General features: G+C 35.8%; 1 protein-coding gene across 2 annotated transcripts in view; it reads right to left on the bottom strand.

Annotated features, from left to right (window-relative positions):
* LOC150103461 (phagosome assembly factor 1) overlaps nt 1–20929 on the bottom strand; it is a 408178-nt gene that overhangs the window by 73426 nt on the left and 313823 nt on the right. For both annotated transcript variants that reach the window (XM_090398202.1, XM_090398201.1), the window contains 2 exons: nt 11559–11662; nt 2073–2185 (listed from right to left, as the gene is read on the bottom strand). In XM_090398202.1, the coding sequence (XP_090254328.1) occupies nt 2073–2185; nt 11559–11662 (217 nt within the window). The remainder of the gene's footprint in view (nt 1–2072; nt 2186–11558; nt 11663–20929) is intronic.

Below are 20929 nucleotides of genomic sequence, written 5' to 3'. Positions count from 1 at the left end.
TACAGGGGTATTTCCCTACTGAGTGTTCCTGGCAATATCTATGCAAGTATACTTGAGAAAAGGTTGAGAAGGATTGTGGAAGAAAAGCTTGGTGAAGAACAAGCTGGATTCAGGCCAAATAGAGGCTGTCAAGATCAGATCTTCACTTTATGACAAAAGTTGAGAAAGCATGGGAATATAACAAAGATCTGTATTTAAGTTTTGCCGATCATCTGGAAAAGGCATATGACAAGGTACCAAGAGAGAAGCTATTCAATATGCTACAGTTATATGGTGTCAATGGGGCATTATATCAAGCAATACCTTGCTTGATATAATTATTGAAGTGAACAGATGGCATCAATGGCAATATCATATTAAAAACGACGATATTAGGAAAGAACTTGACATTGTCAGCATCCAGGAATGCGTTAGCAGAGCTAATCTCAGGTGGTATGGTCACTTTAACAGAATGGGCGAGGAAAGATTAGCAAAACAAGTGCTCTCTACCAGGTTGGCAGGAAATAGACTAAGATATAAGTGGACTGATATAGTTAAAAGTTCTTTAGAAGACAGAAATATGATCTGACAATGTTGGAATTTTGACAGATGACAGATTAATTTAGATGAAATTGTGGATCAGAAGTTAGTGATGAGGGTCTTCATGTAGTACTATCATAATATCCTGTGAATTTGATGATGATTCTTTCTTTTTCATTCTATTATTAAAGGACACTACAGTAGAACATTAAATGAGGATTAATAATGATAGTGAAGGTTTAATTAGGGGCTGACTGATGCTGAAAGCAGATATTTTAACTACTCAGTCAACCAAACTTTAAGTGAAGATGAAATTCAATGCCCGGTGTGAAACCAACAACCTGCTCATTGGAGGCATTTGAAAAAATTTCCATGTTTGGTCTCTAGAGAAAGGTCTATATGAAAAATAAATGAAAAAATACAGAAAATATGTAAAATTAACAAAAATAGGAAAAAAAATCTGTAGCGTACCCACAGTACGAATGTACTATACGTTTATAATGTAGAAGCCTTTCATGAATGAGAGCCACATAAAAAAAAAGTAACTAAATTAAAAACAGCTGGCAAGGAGTAGCCATTAGTGAGCTTCATGTAAACATACCATATTCAAAATTGTGTGTGATATGCATGACCACTGGTCAAGTGACAAATTGGACTATTTACTATAAATTATATATTTAGTTTAATCCTTTATCCAAGTGTAAGCAAACAAAGTTTGTGCCTGAAGTATCCTCAGGACTGAGGCAACTAATGGCAAAGGTGGACAAAGCTTTACATCACTTGCCTTAGTATCCTATAATGCAGAGCACATCTCCTTGCTAACATGTATAATGCTATGCATTATGGAAAGGGTCACTACCCAGACCGGTTTTGACCTTTATTTGAGGTCTCTTCAGTGGGAGCAGACCCAGAAGTGATACCAAGGTTGAAACAATGCAGAAGTCATATCTACCTATACGAGTTGCCAAAAGGTGTCACACCTCATTATTAAATTACTCTGGATTAGAGAAAGATGTTGGAAGTTTTTTTTCACTTGGTTAGACTATAAATTATATATTTAGTTTAATCCTTTATCCAAGTGTAAGCAAACAATGTTTGCCCCTGAAGTATCTTCATGACTGAGGCAACTCGTGGTAAAGGTGGACAAAGCTTCACATCACTTGCCTTAGTATCCCATAATGCAAAGCACATCACCTTGCAGACATGTATAATGTTATGCATTATGGGAAGGGTACTTCCCATAATGTACCGTCGTTCTTCCAATTGAGCTACGGAGGTGCTCATTGTTTATCTTATTCAACATTATTAGTGGTCACTTCCTATTTCATATCCCCTATAACACTCTTACACCTTGGATGACAATCAACAATACAACTGATTACTTTTTTTGTGTGTGCTTCCTCCACATTAATTTATACACACTTTATGTTGGAACACAAAAATGTGAATGATTCATAAATGCCATTTAATAAATTTTACAGCTTATTTTAAATTAAACTAGAGATAAATCTGCTGTTTGTAATAATGATAAAAAAGCTGAAAATTTAACTTACCTTCAGTAACGATTAGCACTTTCACACCATGTGTCATACATTTATCCCGCAATACTTCTAACTTGTCTAAATAGCAGTGATTATAGAAACTAGTCATGGGCAGAGGTGGTGGTCTATATAAAAACAGAGAGAAAAGATATGATAGCTTAAATAATGAAAGATTAAAAATATATTTTGCAATGAGAACCATAATTTTTTTAAATATATTTCATACAATTAAGTATAGTCTCTGGGAAAAATATATTTCATACATTTTATAATGCTTTGAGTATTAAAATTATTTAATTTATCATCATTATTTCCTGGAAAGATTATACAGGATATTATTGTGCCATATCACAAAAAGATTTCATTATTACCATTTGTTAGATCTCTTATCTGATATGAGACAACGCACCCTTTAGAAAGAAAACAAGATTAGGAATCTAATTTCGTCTTCTTTTTTTAAAGCATTTCCAGGCATAATCTTCTGCTTGGTCTCTTACTCACCATTTTTGTTTCAAATACACATTATGCTGATCTTTTCAACTTCCATGTTGATTATGGTGGTTAACTCTGTTTGCATATTCATCAATAATAATCATGGTAATTCACATTCATCTTCACTTTTAAAATGGCTTTAATAATCAAACTGTTTTGCAAATTCATCAGATATGCTTATGTGAAAAAGTAGCATGATCAATATAAACTGCTAGTTTGGTGTTTGGAATAAATTCTCAATATCCTTCCAGAATGCAAATTTATTTATTTTTCCACTATACCATCCTTGCTAACTAGTTTCTTGTATGTTTAATTTCTCTCACTAAAAACTGTGATTGGATGCTGATTTTCAGCATCCAATCACAGTAGTTATCTAATTATAACCATACGGTAGTTATTTAATTAAAGAAATTATGTTTCAAGATCTGTAATGTGACCATAATGCTCACATCATCTGTATGATGAAGCGTGTGTGTTATCCCTTACTTCAACATGATTTCACTTAATTATGTAGTCTATGTGGATCAAAAATAATGCTCTATCAATTCTGGGAATTTAATTAGTCATTATAATACATATAGACCAGAGCAAAATGATATGATTTCTTACTCAATGTAATAAAAACCAAAGTCTCATATTATATCAATTATAGGCAGCATATAAAAGACCTATATATTAAAATGAATTAGGCTATGAGAGAAGTTTTTCCTGATATCAGCTAGTGTGAGACCATCACTTCACTTACTGGAGGACTGAAGTGGCTTGAAAAGGTTCATGTTTGGTCAATAGAGTAGGGTTTCCAGACCAAAAAAAAAAAAAAAATACAAAAAAATCCTTAGCCCACCCACTATGGTATTATAGGTTCACAAAAACTTTCATGGGTGAGAGCAACATGAAAAAGCAAATTATTAACATCCAAATTTATTCTGAAAGGCCCTAAAGCAGGAAATTTGAACTTATGTTCAAATAGTCATTGTTCTTTTTGGTCTCCTACCCAAAGCTACTGATTAACTTTTGTCAAATTTGCTACTGCCTCTGTGACTGTTTTTTTTTTTATTTATTACCAACAGAAAAGCTAATCTTCTGGTTTCTTACTTTTCCTGCATTTTTTTTTTCCCCATTGATGACTTGTAAATGCCCTCCTGCCATATCATATAATATTTAATGTCTCCTTTCATTTTAAGCATAAAGAGATCAGAAGAACTGTCCAAAGATTCAAAAAAAAAATTCTCTAGGTCCTGGAGAAGTAGTCCAACACTACTCTATGAAGTATGTCCATTAGTAACCTTTTATTCATTCCACCAGTTTCGTGTCTACCCCTAATCTGCTCCAACTTATAGAATAAGGCGTTAGGCAGGGTATCATAAGATACCTTGCCTAACGCCTTATCTTATGGCAGAGTATCTTATGATACCCTGCCTAATGCATTAAATAACAAAGCCATGTTACTATTATTAACAGAGACCTCCAAGGAGTCAGGAACTCATCGAGGGAAGCCACATATCACTCACACAAGCTGTCATACTCTTTCTTGAATTCATTCACATTACCAGCACTTAACCTTCAAAGGTAATCTGTTCCAATTCCACATCACACTATGAGAGAAAAATTTAACTCTCCTTCCCTTTAACTGCATTCATTCTCAACTTCCTTAGATGCCCTCTTGTCCTCTCCCCGACCCTCCATAAAATGAAAAATTCAATCTGCTGATATCCCGTATGACCCTTTCAGAAGTTTGTAAGTCTCAATCAAATCACCCCCTCCCCTCTTTCTCCTGTCTGCTAGTGCCTGCAGTTCACAAATTCTCAACTGGTTTTCATAATCTGCATTTAAACATTCTTCTTTGCACTCTCTTTACTGTGTCAACATCACCATGGACACCAGGAGACTAAGCTGCCACATAATAGTCCAAGTGAGGTGATATTAAGGCCTCGTAAAGAGGGGCAAAATGGCTTCCTTATCCTTACATGACAAGATTTGTTTTATCATTGCAATTATCCTTGGAGTATTTGAAATCATTGCTATATGGCTCTTGAACTTCAACTACCTATCTATCAACACTCTAATATCTCTATCCTGATCCATATCCTCTGGCATAATCTCATCAATATAATATGACAATGGATATCCCATTACACCAAAGTGCATAAGCTTACATTTACTAACATTGAAATAACAGCCATTTTCACATTTCCACAATTTCAGCCTATTCCAATCATTCTGCAAGTTCTGCATATCATCTGCATTCCTGATGAGCAACTGCATCATTAGCAAACAGCTGTTATATCACCTGTCAAATCCTTTTCAATGTCATCAATGTAAAGACTGAATAACAACTGACCAAGAACTGATTCCTTGTGGTACACTACTGGTCACCGTAAATCTTGTACCCCCCTCCGCATACCACTTTTTTGATAACTGTCAGTCCACCATCCTCTTATCCATTCTAATACAGTTATACCCAGACTTACGTGAATCCAGAGTTACGTGGTTTCTTATATGTACGTATTCCCATCCCGCTTCACGCCTCACCACTAGTCGTATCTTTCCGGTGCCAGCCGCATCCGCCATTGTCGCACATGCTGTGAACAAGCACTGACATGTTTCACATGGTCTCCATTCATACACGACTTTTAGTCTACAAACCTTGCGACTGTTTAATGTTATATTCTTGATAAAAATGTTATCACATAAAAAATAATAATGTCGCCCAAAAGAAGCAAGTCTGATTCTTCTCCAGCTAGCAAGAAAAGAAAAACATTGACTTTGGAAAAAAAACTCAACATTATTAAGGATTTTGAAGGTGGAATGAAAATTTGTGAGCTATCAAAGAAGTTCGATCTACAGGAATCCACAGTAAGAACAATCATGAAAGATAAAGAAAGAATTCTCACTGCTGTGAAAAATGCCCAATCATTGAATTCAAGCATAATTCGTAAACGTCATGGGATTATTGGCGAGATGGAAACGATGCTTAAATTATGGTGTGATAATCAAGTGAGAGTAAAACATTGTCCAGTTGATCAAACGACAATATGTAGCCAACCCAAGCTGATTTTTGAGAGGCTAAAAGTAGAAGCTGGAGAAGAAAAGAAGAAAATTTCATGGCCAGTAATGGTTGGTTCAACTGATTTAAAAATCGCTGTAACTGGCACAGCATCGCAGAGAGTGGATAGGCGGCAAGCGCTGATAAAGAGGCTTCGTCTGCTTTTCCTGAGACACTTAAGGCTATCATCGAGGAAGGTAGCTATAGCAGTCAAACCATATTTAATGTAGACGAGACCGGCTTGTTCTGGAAAGATGCCTAAGAGAACTTTCATCGCACATAAAGAAAAAACGTTTCCTGGCTTTAAGACTTCCAAAGACCGGTTGACAGTAATGCTTGGTGGAAATGCAGCTGGTGATTGCAAGTTAAAACCTTTCTTAATTTATCGCTCCAAAAATCCAAGAGCTTTGAAAAAAAAATCTAAAGCTGGCTTGCCAGTGATTTGGAAGTCAAATTCTAAAGCTTGGATGACAGCTTCTATTTTTGAAGACTGGTTTGGTCACCACTTCATACCTGAAGTTGAACATTATTGCCAGTTTAAAAAAATCCGTTTAAAGTTATGCTCATTATTGATAATGCACCTAGTCACCCTCCTGCAACTTTAATTGATTTTGATCCACGTGTAAAAGTTGTTTTCTTGCCTCCATATATAACGAGTTTACTTCAACCAATGGACCAAGGAGTTATCAAAACATTCAAAGTGTAGTACTACACACGGCGTTCGTTTGCAAGTCTGAATGAAGCTATGAGGCAAAATGAGCACCTGTCTGTTAAAAAGTTTTGGAAATAGTTTAATGTTTTAGATGCTGTAAGGATTATCGGAGATTCTTGGGGTGAAATTTCCCAAAAAACCTTGAATGGTGTCTGGAAAAAACTTTGTCCATCCTTTTTTAAATGCGAAACGAAATGTTGTGAGAAATTGATCAAATTGCTGAGGCAATAGAAGAAGTTGTCAACCTTGCCAGACAATCAGATTTAGAAGTCGACAGTGAAGATGTCGGCGAGCTGTTAAACTCACATAACCAGGCGCTTACTATCGATGAGCTCATAGAAATGCATGAGCAAAGCGCTACTGAAGAGACCAAAACCTCAGATCCAGTTCTACCAGAAAAGCACATGACAATTGCAAAATTAACAGAAGGTCTCAGCTTAATTAAGAAAGGTTTAGAGATTTTGGAGGACATAGATTCTAATGAGGAACGAATTGTAGCCACAAGGCAAGGAATAAAAAAATCATTGGCTTGCTATGAAGAAATTTTGCATGACAAGAAAAAGACATTATGCCATCAGACGAATCTATTAGATTTTATGAAACCATCGACATCGAAATAACTTTCTTTTTTTTTTTTTTATGTACGAAAAACTACAATTATGTTTTGTATGTTTGTATATATAAATTATATGCAAAATTATACCCCGAGTTATGCGAATTCAACTTACGTGCTTTTTGTTGGTCCCACCTACTGCATAACTTCGGGGTATCACTGTATTTCATTAGATTATTTGCATTAGATTATGTATTTCGTAATCTAATGCCATGCAATTTAAGCAACAGTCTTCTATGCTATGCTAAAAGTATCATGGTATTTCCATTCTCTGTCTAATTCAATTGTGACGTTATTATAAAATGTCACCCATTCCTTTCTTTAGTAAACCCATGTTGTTCATTGCAATGAATAGATTTTCTGTCAAACCATTTCTGTAAACAAGCTCTTAACTAATTTTTCCAAAATATTCATCACCACTCCAGAGATACCAATAGTTGGACATGTCAGTCTTTGCACCATGCTTGTGCAATGGGATTATCATACATTATTTCCACTGCTATTGAATCTTCCCTCTTCTGAGACAGAAATTATATAGCCAGTTCAGCTGAACATTCTTTTAGCATTGGTGCTTATATCCTATCAATTCCTATTACCAAAGTCTTATTCAGTTTGTGCAACACCTGTAATATCTCCTCATAGAACTGAGTTTCTTAAACACTTCTGCATCAGTCACCAACATACCATCTTTATTTAGTAGAGTTATTCTTTCATACCTATTCATTCTTTTACCTGCAGCATAACAATAGAATTATTTTGGCTCTTCTATAGCTTGCGATTCATCCATTTAACTCCCATTTGATTTACCATCCTGGCCATGGATATGCAATCTGATACTGCTTTCCTTAAACAACTTTAGATCATTTCCCATACACTTCTAAAATCCTTCTCACAAGTTCTTATTCTTATTCCTGGGTTAGTAATAATCACCAACCAGCCATGCTTAGTGAAAACTTGATATGCTGGTCCCAAGCCCGTATAAATGGGGAGGGTTCAACGCAGGGCTAGCAACCCAGTCTCAGAAAAAAATCTTTGCTATGCAAACTGAAACCTTCCAAAATGTGATACTGGACCGGTGAACAAATGGTGGTGGAAGACCTATGCTCCCAGGTGGAGTGAAGAGGATTAAGTAAGTAAGTAATAACACCAACTTTGTAGTTCCACATACACTCCTGTTAAATGAAAATTCCGCATACTGTCACCTCCCAAGACAAGACTGAATGATCACTCTCGCCATTTTGCCTTAACTCTTGGTTATGGAAAAATCTGATTTTATCAGAAAGATCTGATGTTTTCAAAGTAATCATTTCTCATCAGATTGGGCCATTATGAGATAGCAACTCATAATATATATAACCAGTCAACTCAATTCCACCTTCCTGTGTTTTAAGATTTCTCATTAGTATTGTTGAATATCTATTTACAAAATTTTGAGATTCTAGAACTAGTGAAGGTTCTCCACTTTTTGAGTATAAGCAAGTATAAAAGCAAATTTTAAAAAATCAAGTATTTTTTTTTAATACATGAAAAGATAGTCCAATATTCACAGCATATACCTTCTCAGTAAGGTTTAAAAGAAATATGTTAAAGAGTCTAGTTATATATGCAACAATCAATCACCTAAAATCTAAAACAGCTTTAAGTGGAAATCCTAGATCTAGATTAAAGTATTTATTAAAAAATGAGACAAAAAAACAAGGTCTTTTTCTTTGGATTAGGTGGTTCTTGGCATGCTGCCCAATAATCAGGATATTAAAAAGGAAGGAAAAAAGTATACAGAAAGAATCAGAATATATCCCCATCTATCATGTGGGGACATTAATTTGGAAAGAAGTCTGGAAAGGATAGAGAAAAATGAACACAGGAAGAGATAAATGGGGAGAGGCAGAATAATGTATTATGCAAGGAACATAAGTTCCTTATGCTTTGTAATTTCATCAGATTCTGGGGGGGAAAATGGAAGGTTCAGTGACCTGGAATAGGAATGCCCTTTGAATCAAGCTTGCGTAGGCAATATCATGGCCTTCCTGGAAATTACTTTTATATATGCCCATGTGATTGGCACAGGCCCCTATGAAGTTGTGTGTCCCTAGTTGAGTAGTGGGCCCCATCCCACCTGCTGTATAAAAATACAAAAGTAATTGTCAGTAAGGAGATGATATTACCAACAAAAGCTTCATTCAATTCAAAGGATATTCCTATTCCAAGTCACTGAACATCTCAGAGACCATGGCATGCTATCCCAGACTACCACAAAGGCAAAAAAAAACAAACAAAATGATGCTTCCTCTAACCAAGCTACAGAGCTATCTGCATATATAAGAGAAACAAAGCATATTCCAAAAATAGAAAGAGCATACATACATGCATCCTTAAATTCCCCATGGAATCCATAGTAATAAGAAAGGAGAACCATAATTCCTCTTTCTTAATTACTATGGATTATCTCAGTTATATATGATTGTCTCAGTTTTATATAAGAATCATTAGCTGATTGTCATATAGTTAACTACTCTTTAGCATATTCCTTTGAAACCTTACAGAGAAGGTATATGTGTGAACATTGGATTATCTCTCCATGTATTAAAAAAAAGAGTGATGATTTTTAAGATGTTGGCTTTTATATGCTTGTTTATACTAATAAAAAGTGGATCATCCTCACTAATTCTAGAATCATGAAATTTTGTAAACAGATGTTCAACAATACTAATGAGAAATCTTAAAATTTTTGCTTTAAGGTGCTCAGAAAGTGAAAACTTCAAGAAAAGTTTCTGAAAAGTTTTTTGGAATAACTTAAAACAAGTCACTAGATTTTATAGTTTGTTTTGTAGAGAACAACCAACTTGAATAATCTCATTTAGTACATCAATACCAGATGTCGTGACGTTGTTCTCTTGATGTTCGAATCCGCCATCTTGTTAAAAGTCACTTTCATAAAACAAAGGAAAACTAATTGTAAATTGATCACTGATCTAAGGGTAGAGAAATTTCTATTATACTGCGCCACTCTATCCTTAGATAAGTCTATATGAAACAGTAGGATCAATTCAAAACTAGTTAGCAGTCTTTTCATTCATTCAGGCCGAAGTATTTATTTTCTCTCTTTGGGATTCCCGCTAGATTCGAATTTTTGTGAACGGTGCAGTAAAAAGAATTTCAGGCAAATACAACAGTTAGGTTAACAAATAAAGCATTTAATATAGGTCATATAACACTTACATAAATTTTACTTCTAATTTTAAACAATAGAAATAAGTCAAACATTAAGTGAAGTCAATTACATTAGCACAATCTTCCAAGTCTTCACATACACCTTCTTAGCTTCTGGATTATAAAGTTTTTACACTTAAATGAATATAATAGAACATCCAATCTAATTAGTTTTCACACATTTTTCAGTCATGCTATAAGTTCAAAATATTACAGGATCTAATAGCTGAAAATATCTTTCAAACAATTCCCATCTCCAACTCTCAATCACAAAGGTTCCTAGAACATCTATTATGTTGTGAGCAAACTTCTGGAATTTACTTATCACACTTAAAGAATAAAAACACATCTACAAAACTTATCCACAGTTATACTTAAAGCACTATCAATTACGCTTCAGAATTCTTGACATCAATTAGGGCACTTCAACTATCCTTATTACCACTTATAAATTAATTAAAACACTGTGAGGTTCTCTTTAGGGCAAATTGGAAATAAGCTGCAATACTAGATCAGCTGGGTTTATTCAGAATTCTTCCTTGAATGTTCAGCTTTTTACTTTATCCGATTGTAGCTTTAATTTTCCTTCTATTATTACTGCTGATTTCACTTTCAACTAACTATAATATTCGTTACGTTCTTGCTCACTTATAAAAATTATCCACTTAACTCCTACCCTTAAGAACCTTTTATTTACTTCTACTTCTTTAGTTTATCACCTTACTTCCTTTTACTTCCAAGTTTCCGTCCCAACTCCTTACTTTTTTATATATTTTTTTTATTCTCTCTTTAGCCCACGCTCTGTTCCACTCGCGCTCATTTATTTCATGCGTCTCCATGACAACAGACAAACATAAACATTCTTGCCAATGTTAGATAAGGCTATACTACTACATTGAGTCATTACATACGTTAAGCTTTATACACAAATAGGAATAATTAGAATATTTGCTTTTCAATAAATGCATAGTTAATATTGCAAATATAAGTTTCTATAATATTGACATAACAATAAATAAAATAGCTTAATAATATTTAATACAGAATCTATTTACCATTAACACATTTCTTTGATTAAATAATTAAATATTTGATATAATTAAGGTAGTTATATGATATCAAATTATAATTTACGTTATTTACATTAAATAATATTTACAAACATAGCCCTTGTGATGGAAAATCATGTTGGATTCTGAATCAAATAACATTTATTCTATTTTCTACATAATTAGAATCCAACACAGGCACCCTGTACATGAGACAATGGAAACATTGGCTTCAAGTTTACCTTAAAAACAACACCCCCACCCCCAACTTTTTTTTATATAATATTTTTAACTCCTTCATTTTCCATTTAACTTTTCATCTTCTATGGCCATATAGAATGAATTTTTATGGATAAACATTACATTCTAAACTTACCTAGTGTCTGATAAACTGTTGCCACTATATATACACATCTTTGAAACTACTGGAGAAGCACCATTAGGAAACTGGAGACTACCTAATCCATGAGCATATCTTGGCTAAAAATAAAATAATATTCCATGTGTAATAAGAAAAATTGAAACAGTATTAATTATGAATTTGTTTTAGGGTTTGAGTTACCAAGTTTACACAATTTCTCTTGAAATAAATAATCTAAAAGGCTCTAACTAATAATTCTTTGGAAATTGAGTGATGCTATCCCAGGAAAAATTCCTAGCTGAGGAGTAATAATTATTTTATGTGAATCTGAAGCCATCCTTTAGAGACCAAACATGGAACTTTTTTTCAAGCTACTTCAGGCTTTCAATAAGAAGGGTGGTGGTCTCACACTAAGTGATGAAATTTGCCTAGGACCAAACATCCATGCCTGCTGTGGGATTCAAACCCATGACCTACTGATTAGAGAGCAAAATGTATTATCCACTCAGCCAACCAGGTTGAGTATCTTGGACAGTGACTCATATCTTGGGCACAAATTCCACATGGTGACTAACTGCATTGAGACATTATATTGCCCGTTACTGCTTGGGTTCTAAAGACTGGTTTGTCTGTTTTGTGGATGAAAAAGTGTTTCTACCACCATTAACAACTGCTCACTCAACAAGGAAACTTAGTTTTAACCTGAAAAGACCTAGGTGGTATATGATTTTCATTTCCCTGAGTAACACCACAACCATCTGGCAATCTTATCAGCTTATTAACTTTTCATTCACCCAGAGTGAAAGTGTGCTACAGATTTCCAACTTGTGTATCGAGCAGAGGGAGTGATATATAATTTTTTTACAAATTTTAATAAGTATTTCATTAAAGAATAACTAATAATTCATATTTCTAAACCAAAGAAAGGAAAGCTAACATACTAATTGAATTTTCTAAGAGAACAAATCAGTACAAATCTCAACACTATGATGCTCTTGAGAGACATGATCCTGAAAAGGAATTTTATTTTCTCTTTCACTGGAAAAGAAGGTATAAATCACATGGAACCTCCTGTACATATGTATATACATATGAAGATTTGTCAGAGAACCTGATAACTTGCAAAATTATGTTTGCAGCACTGAAAATGATATGCAAATTATTTTTGATAATGATGTTTTTTTGTATTCATATTTTTTTATACTATTATTATTGAACGTGTAGAAAGACTTATGTGTTCTTTGTACATGTTGTTAAATTTTTTGACGGTATATATTAGAACACAGAATAATAAGTAAATAATTATTTATTGACTTATTGCTGATATTTCACTGGTGTTATAACCAGCATCTTCAGAGCACAAAAACACAGTTTGTCACAATATGCGAGACTATAACAACATGGGGTAATCAACGGACTAGTTAAACAAAATTGTAGCAGCAACACAAACACTAAAGTCCTAATTTGGTGCCCTCTATCTAAAAAAAAAAAAAAGTGCAGCTACCACATAAGACTAGAATCCTAAAATAAGAAAAAAAGCCGGTACTAGTTTTTTCTTAAGATGACTGTCTCCCAGATTTTAGGCAAATTTATACAGCCATATTTGTTGAGATTTGGAGTGTGTTTCAGGGCTTCTGTTGCCTCTAAGAACAATCTCTCTGACTTGTAAGAGCTTCTGTGGAGTACTTTTCTTTTCTTCCAGTTAATCCTGTGTGCAGGGGTATCCAAAGCATGGTCTGCCTTGGCCCGACTTGCCATAGTGATATGCCAGATGTATCTTTTATATTCACTGATGCAGATGTTCACAGTTCTTCCTGTTTGACTGTAGTAGGCTTGATTACACGAGTAGGGTACTTCGTAAACTCCTGGATGTGATAAAGGAGGAATGCTGTCCTTGAGTGAACAGATAAGAGTTGCTAATTTGACACATAGTCTGAATATGGTGCGTAGTTCATGTTTATTAAGAATTCTAGAAATCTTTTCGGATGTGCCTTTAATGTATGGGATGGTGACTGTTTTGTTGTAGTTCTCTGTGGTGGATAGTGGGAGGGATTTCTTAGGAGCGTTTAGTATTTTGTTTATGTTATTGTGAATTATAGCCATTAGCCAAGAAGGTGTGGCGTAAGTGAGACAGTTCAGCAGCAAGAGCATTGTCATTGGAACAGATTGCTCTCGCTCTGTAGGTTAGTGTTTTTAAAATACCATACTGTTGAGAAGGGTGATGGTGTGATTGTTTGTGTAAATATCTCCCTGTATGTGTGGGTTTTCTAAAAACTGACTACACGTTTAAGAATACTTAAATGTGTAGAAAGAGTTACCTGTTCGTCATACATGTTTATTTTTTGGCGGTATATATTAGAACACAGAATAATAAGTAAATAATTATTTATTGACTTATTGCTGATATTTGCCACTCGTCTGGAGTTAGCAAAATCAAATTCAACCATCAACGCACTACATGAATTACTATATAATATTCTGAATATGGAACTATGGGAGATCCTAGACAATATCACCGACGCAACGGCTAATAAAGAATTCAGCATAGTCAAAAACCAGCACCAAAAAAAGTTTGAAAATCTCCAACAACGCAGTGCTATACAACGACTGCAATTACAACAAGATCGCGTCATCGTGAATCTATCATCGCTCACCATAAGCAAAGAAGCCACTAGTGCTTTAAGTCGAGGGCACAATTTTGCCGTGACTCCGAAACAAGTTCCAAAAGCCAAAATAATGGCATTCATCGAACGGGGAATATACAACCTGCCTCCAACAATAGCCAATAACATAAGTTTAGATGTGGCCAACATCCTAATCAAGTCTAAGCCTCCTAAAAATAATACCCCTCATAAGGAAATCATTGCTGTAAAAGAGCTACAGAATAATAGCCAGATTATCATAACAAAAGCAGACAAAGTGAATGTAATTGTGGTGATGGACACAACAGAATATGAAAACAAAATGCACGCACTTTTACAAGATCAGTCAACATACAAAATTATAGATCGCAATCCCACCAACACACAAAAGAATAAGGTATGTAAATTACTGAAAAAAAGTCACTTTCTGGCCCAAAGACACAGTAAACAAACTCAAGCCCTTCAATGTTAAAACACCTAGGATTTATGGAATACAAAAATTCACAAACAAGGTACATCCTTACGCCCTATTGTGGATAGTATAAATAGTCCCACATACAAACTGGCTGGACATTTAGCTAAGCTACTAGCCACTCTCACAAACAATTCTCCCTCCTCTGTCAAACATTCAGCCCACCTAAAAAGCATCTTACAACACCATACCATAAAAAGCTCAGACTTAATGATGAGCTTTGATATCACCTCACTATTCACAAATGTACCACTAATAGAAACCCTCAATCTGCTGAAGTCACACTTCCCCCTTGATATATTTGGACTATTCAAATTCACAATACATGCAGCATATTTCACATGGAAAGGGAAAATATACAAACAAATAGATGGGACAGCCATGGGCTCCCCCATGCCAACCCTTAGCCAACTTCTACATAGAACACCTGGAAAAACTAGCTATCAATACAGCCACTCTCAAACCAACACTTTGGTTACGCTATGTTGACGATGTGATTGCTATTTGGCCACATGGTCCAGAGACATTGGAAGCATTCTTAGCACATTTAAATAGCCAACATCCAAAAATCCACTTTACAATGGAACTGAAAGCTAATAACTGTCTACCCTTCCTGGATACACTTATCACAAGTCTTCCAGATGATTCCTGATCATTTTCAGTTTTTAGAAAACCCACACATACGGGAAGATATTTACACAAACAATCACACATCACCCTTCTCAACAGTATGGTATTTTAAAAACACTAACCCACAGAGCGAGAGCAATCTGTTCCAATGACAATGCTCTTGCTGCTGAACTGTCTCACTTACGCCACACCTTCTTGGCTAACGGCTATAATTCACAATAACATAAACAAAATACTAAACGCTCCTAAGAAATCCCTCCCACTATCCACCACAGAGAACTACAACAAAACAGTCACCATCCCATACATTAAAGGCACATCCGAAAAGATTTCTAGAATTCTTAATAAACATGAACTACGCACCGTATTTAGACTGTGTGTCAAATTAGCAACTCTTATCTGTTCACTCAAGGACAGCATTCCTCCTTTATCACATCCAGGAGTTTACGAAGTACCCTACTCGTGTAATCAAGCCTACTACAGTCAAACAGGAAGAACTGTGAACATCTGCATCAGTGAACATAAAAGATACATCCGGCATTATCACTATGGCAAGTCAGGCCTAGCAGACCATGCTTTGGATAATCCTGTGTGCAGGGGTATGTATTGGAAGAAAAGAAAAGTACTCCACAGAAGCTCTTACAAGTCGGAGAGATTGTTCTTAGAGGCAACAGAAGCCCTGAAACACACTCCAAATCTCAACAAATATGGCTGTATAAATTTGCCTAAAATCTGGGAGACAGTCATCTTAAGAAAAAACTAGTACCGGCTTTTTTTCTTTTTTTTAGGATTCTACTCTTGTGTGGTAGCTGCACTTTTTTTTTTTTTTTAAGATAGAGGGCACCAAATTAGGACTTTAGTGTTTGTGTTCCTGCTACAATTTTGTTTAACCAGTCCGTTGATTACACCATGTTGTTATAGTTTTGTGACAAACTGTAACTTGCACATTGTGACAAACTGTGTTTTTGTGCTCTGAAGATGCTGGTTATAACACCAGCGAAATATCAGCAATAAGTCAATAAATAATTATTTACTTATTATTCTGTGTTCTAATATATACCGTCAAAAAATAAACAACTATTATTATTGATCTATGCATGGCCACTGAATTAGAAACTTTTATTTAATAGCATGTTGGACCTCCTTTAGCATGAATTACAGCATATGTGTGGTTTGGCATTAATTCCAGAAGGTGCTGCATGTAGGTCTACAACATACTGCACATTCACCAGGCAGCCCTTTAACTGGCTTAGATCTGATGGAAGAGGGCTTTGCTCCCAGATCTGTTTTTCTAATATATCCCATACATTCTCAATGGGATCCAGATCCAAGCTTTGTGGTGACCAGGAAAGATGGTGGAAGTCGCTATCATAATTGCTGAACCACTGCTGAACAATTCTTGCTTAACAGACCAGCAACATTGTTCAGATATTCCTTGGAGAATACCTGACCTTCCAGCAATATCAGTGGACCCATTCCATACCAAGAGAACATGCCTCACACATGACATTGCCTCCAGCACCTTGAGCTGAGTTTACAAGGAAAGCTGGGTCCACTGCTTCATGGTGCTCCCACGAAACTCTCTGCCTGCCATCAGTACAGAACAAGGTGTACTGATTTGAAAAAAAAGTCATGTATTGAACCACATGACTTTTTTTCCAGTCTTCCAGTGTCCAGTCAAGATGTTCCTGACACCACTACAGATGAACTTTCCAGTTCGCAGAAATCAGTGGTTTCCATATAGGCATGTGACTGCCAATACTGATCCTCTTTAATTCTGTGCACATAGTTTGGTGAGATTGGGAACAGCCTTCATTAAACTGGTAATTAGCTTACAGAATTAACAACGCATATGAAGGATATTAATTAAAGGCAACTTTAATGAATAACTTCTATATTTCGGCAACGTCACGTTGCCATCTTCAGGAACATAAAGATATGGTATGTGCACGCAGGCACTAACAAAAGCAAATGAGGAAGAAAGCAAGAAACTAATATTGTTCCTAAAGTCCTAATGGTGCCATCTGGTGGGCTAATTTGGTTGACTTGGCAGTTGGGCTGAAGTTCTCAAAATGTAAGTCTCCCAAATTTGGGGTAGTTTCATGCACCCAAATTTGTTGAGGTTTGGAACGTTTTTTAGAGCTGATGATGATTCCTTGAATAATCTTTCATACTTAAACTTACTGCAGTGTATTATTTTAGTTTTCTTCCAACGAATTCTATGGTGGGTATCTAAGGCATGGTCTGCCAGCCCAGAGTGGCTGTACTGGTGAAACCAGATGTAGTCTTTGTGTTCTGAAATTCTGATATTTGCTGTCCTGCCTGTTTGGCCAAAGTAGGACAATTTGCAGCTGCAAGGGACCTGGTATACACCAGGTAGGTCTAGGGGAAGTGGTTGGTCTTTGGTAGAGCAGATAAGGGATGCCAACTTTTCATATGGTCTGTAACAAGAAGTAAGGTCATATTTTTTGAGGATATTGGCCAAAGAGGCAGGACAGCAAATATCAGGATTTCAGGACATAAAGACTACATCCGGTTTCACTAGTACAGCCACTCTGGGCTGGCAGACCATGCCTTAGATATCCACCATAGAATTCGTTGGAAGAAAACTAAAATAATACACTGCAGCAAGTTTAAGTACGAAAGATTATTCAAGGAATCATCATCAGCTCTAAAAAAACGTTCCAAACCTCAACAAATTTGGATGCATGAAACTACCCCAAATTTGGGAGACTTACATTATGAGAACTTCAGCCCAATGGCCAAGACAACAAAATTAGCCCACCAGAGGGCACCATTAGGACTTTAGGAACAATATTAGTTTCTTGCCTTCTTCCTCATTTGCTTTTGTTAGTGCCTGCGTGCACATACCATGTTTTTATGTTCCTGAAGATGGCAACGTGACGTTGCCGAAATATAAAAGTTATTCATTAAAGTTGCCTTTAATTAATATCCTTCATATGCGTTGTTAATTCCGTAAGCTAATTACCAGTTATGTATGACCAACATATAAGCCTTGCTACTAGCCTCCATTAAATGCTTCAGTCAATTGCTGCACACAGGAAGTTCTGTTTGTCCATACAAGCCTTCTCAGAGGATGGCAATCTTGTTCCTGACAGACTGTCTTAGGACAACAGTTATGCCTCTTAGACAAGCGACCCAGGAAAGCTGACCTTTTGAGAAACCAGTCAGCTCTGTTGTTTTCAAAATTGTGATCAATCAGATGGTCAGTAATAGTCATACCAGCCACTGAATGCAAAATGAACAAAAGTTACTGCAGCGTAAGGGGGTGTGTCATTGAAAGGTGTGGAATGTATGAACATTGAGATGTGCAGAATATGGCATGAATCACTACCTGTCAATTGCATGAATTTTAACCTTGAGAGGGTTAAAAAAAATGAACAGGATAGTGATATCAGGCTAGATAACTACAATATATGGTCAGTATTCTTCATGATAAATATGTTAAAAGATTATATTAATAAATGCAGAATCATGATATAACAGCTGTGAGGTCCATACAGGCTGTTACAGCACCATCCTATGAAACAAATATAAAGCTATTAATTAAAAATATTAAAAATTAAAAATATAAGGCTAACTCACCTGTAATTGAAAGCACTGATAAAGATTTTTCACATCTTAGATGGGATTCAAATCCCATCTAAGACCTAGGTCTTTCAAAGCAAAGAGCATCATTAAAATTCACTGAGTTACGGAGGCTGTGGTGATGATCATTATTCTACAACTTGTACATAGAAAATATATGATTTCTGCTGTTTGCCCATGAAGTATCTTCACAGGTAAACTTTGTCTGCATAGGCTTTGGTAAAGGATTAAAGCAAAAACATCATTTCTTGTCAAGTATAATATGCTTGTATAACTGAGAGGAGACCTCCACATAGCCGTTAAAGGAATGTGGAGAACCGACCAGGGCTACTGACCTTATGTCCAATCCTCACCTTCTCGTGGTGCACCCTGTTGGGTATCTACTTTGATACTGAATGAACGAGGATGGGCTGGCAATTTGGGATTTAGCCGACCAAACTGTATTCTTATTGGTTAAACCAAAATAAAAAATGATGGTACAACATGACAAAATTTCATGCCGGCTGGGGCGTCGCCCGGTTAAACAAGGCCCCCGTTGTTTTCGCCAGGGAACCAGGGTGAACAGCGAAAAGTCAGCTACTGGAACAAATCTGAAAACAAACCCCAACTCAACATCACCAGAGTTAAAGATCGGTACTATCAACATAAGAAGCCTGAATGGCAAAGAAATGGAGCTAGCTGAGGAATTAGATAAGTACCAGATCGACATAATAGGGGTGACTGAAACAAAAACGACAAAAACTGGTGAGATCTTTCTGAGCAATAAATACAAAAAATGTTATATTCAGGCAATGACAATCAAGGAAAAGAAGGAGTAGCCATAGTATTCAACACAAAATACGAGGCTAATCTTCTTGAATGGCAGTCAGTCTCAAGTAGAGTAATGTGGGCAAATATGAGAATGGGGAACTGGACAATGAGACTTATTTGTGCCTATTGTCCCACAGAAGGTTCTACTAAGGCAGAAGTGGAGGAATTTTTTGACGCTTTAGAAAAAGCAACTGACACAATGAAAAAGGAAAAGTTGGTCCTTGTTGGGGATCTAAATAGCAGAGTAGGAAATGATTGTGAGACATACAAAAATATTTTGGGAAAATTTGGAGAAAAGAGCAAAGCTAATAATAATGGCAAATATCTGTTGGATTTCTGCTCAGGACATGGACTGGTTATTATTCAACACCATGTTCCAACATAAAAATGTGCACAAATTCACATGGAGAGAAGAGGCTAGGAATAAGAAAAGTCTCATTGACTATGTTATTGTTGATAGTGATGTTTTCTCCCCTGGTGCAGGACACCAGAGTGTACAGAGGATTGAAATTGGAAGTGATCACTATTTAGTCTTGAGCAGAATAAAATTGAATTTCATATTGAAAAGAATAACATGCAAGAAAGTTTTAAAGTGAATAAAAGTTGAGCAGCTCTCAGATGTGAACTGTAGACTAAAATACAGAAAGATTATTGAAAAGAAAATGAAAGAGTTTGAGAACAGGAATCAAACCTTGGAGATTCAGTGGCAAACTCTGAAGAAAACATTGATTGATTCTGCCAGAGAGGCATGTGGTGAGGTTGTGTGCAAGGATAAAAAAATCAGAACTCTCTGGTGGACACAGGAAGTTAAAGAGGCAGTGAAGGAAAAGAAGAAAGCATATCAAAAGTTCCTGGCAAATAAGTCAGCTTTTAGTCTTACAGAATACAGAGACAAATGTAAGAAAGCTAAACAGTGTATAAAACTAGCTAAACAACAGTCATGGGAGGACCTTAGCAAGAACATAGAAAATAAATATCAAGAAGGTGGTAAGATATTCTGGAGGTTGTTGAAGAAGCTTAGGAATGGAGGAAAGAGTGCTGTAAAAGGAGTTAGAGATGATAAAGGTGACATGAAAACAGGAGAAAAAGATATTCTTGAAGTATGGAGTAATTACTTTGAAAAACTGCTAAATGAAACAAGCAGTGATGACAGCACAGTGATAAAAAACACTGACCAGGCATGCAGTCAGGAATACATATCCATACTTGAAGTAGAAAATGCC

Source organism: Typopeltis vanoorti, chromosome 9, assembly GCF_054136105.1.
Source record: "Typopeltis vanoorti isolate ZY-2024b chromosome 9, IOZ_Tvanoo_1.0, whole genome shotgun sequence".
Taxonomy (NCBI): domain Eukaryota; kingdom Metazoa; phylum Arthropoda; class Arachnida; order Uropygi; family Thelyphonidae; genus Typopeltis; species Typopeltis vanoorti.
The sequence above is the reverse complement of the archived record's forward strand: the minus strand, read 5'-3'. Positions and strand labels throughout refer to the sequence as shown.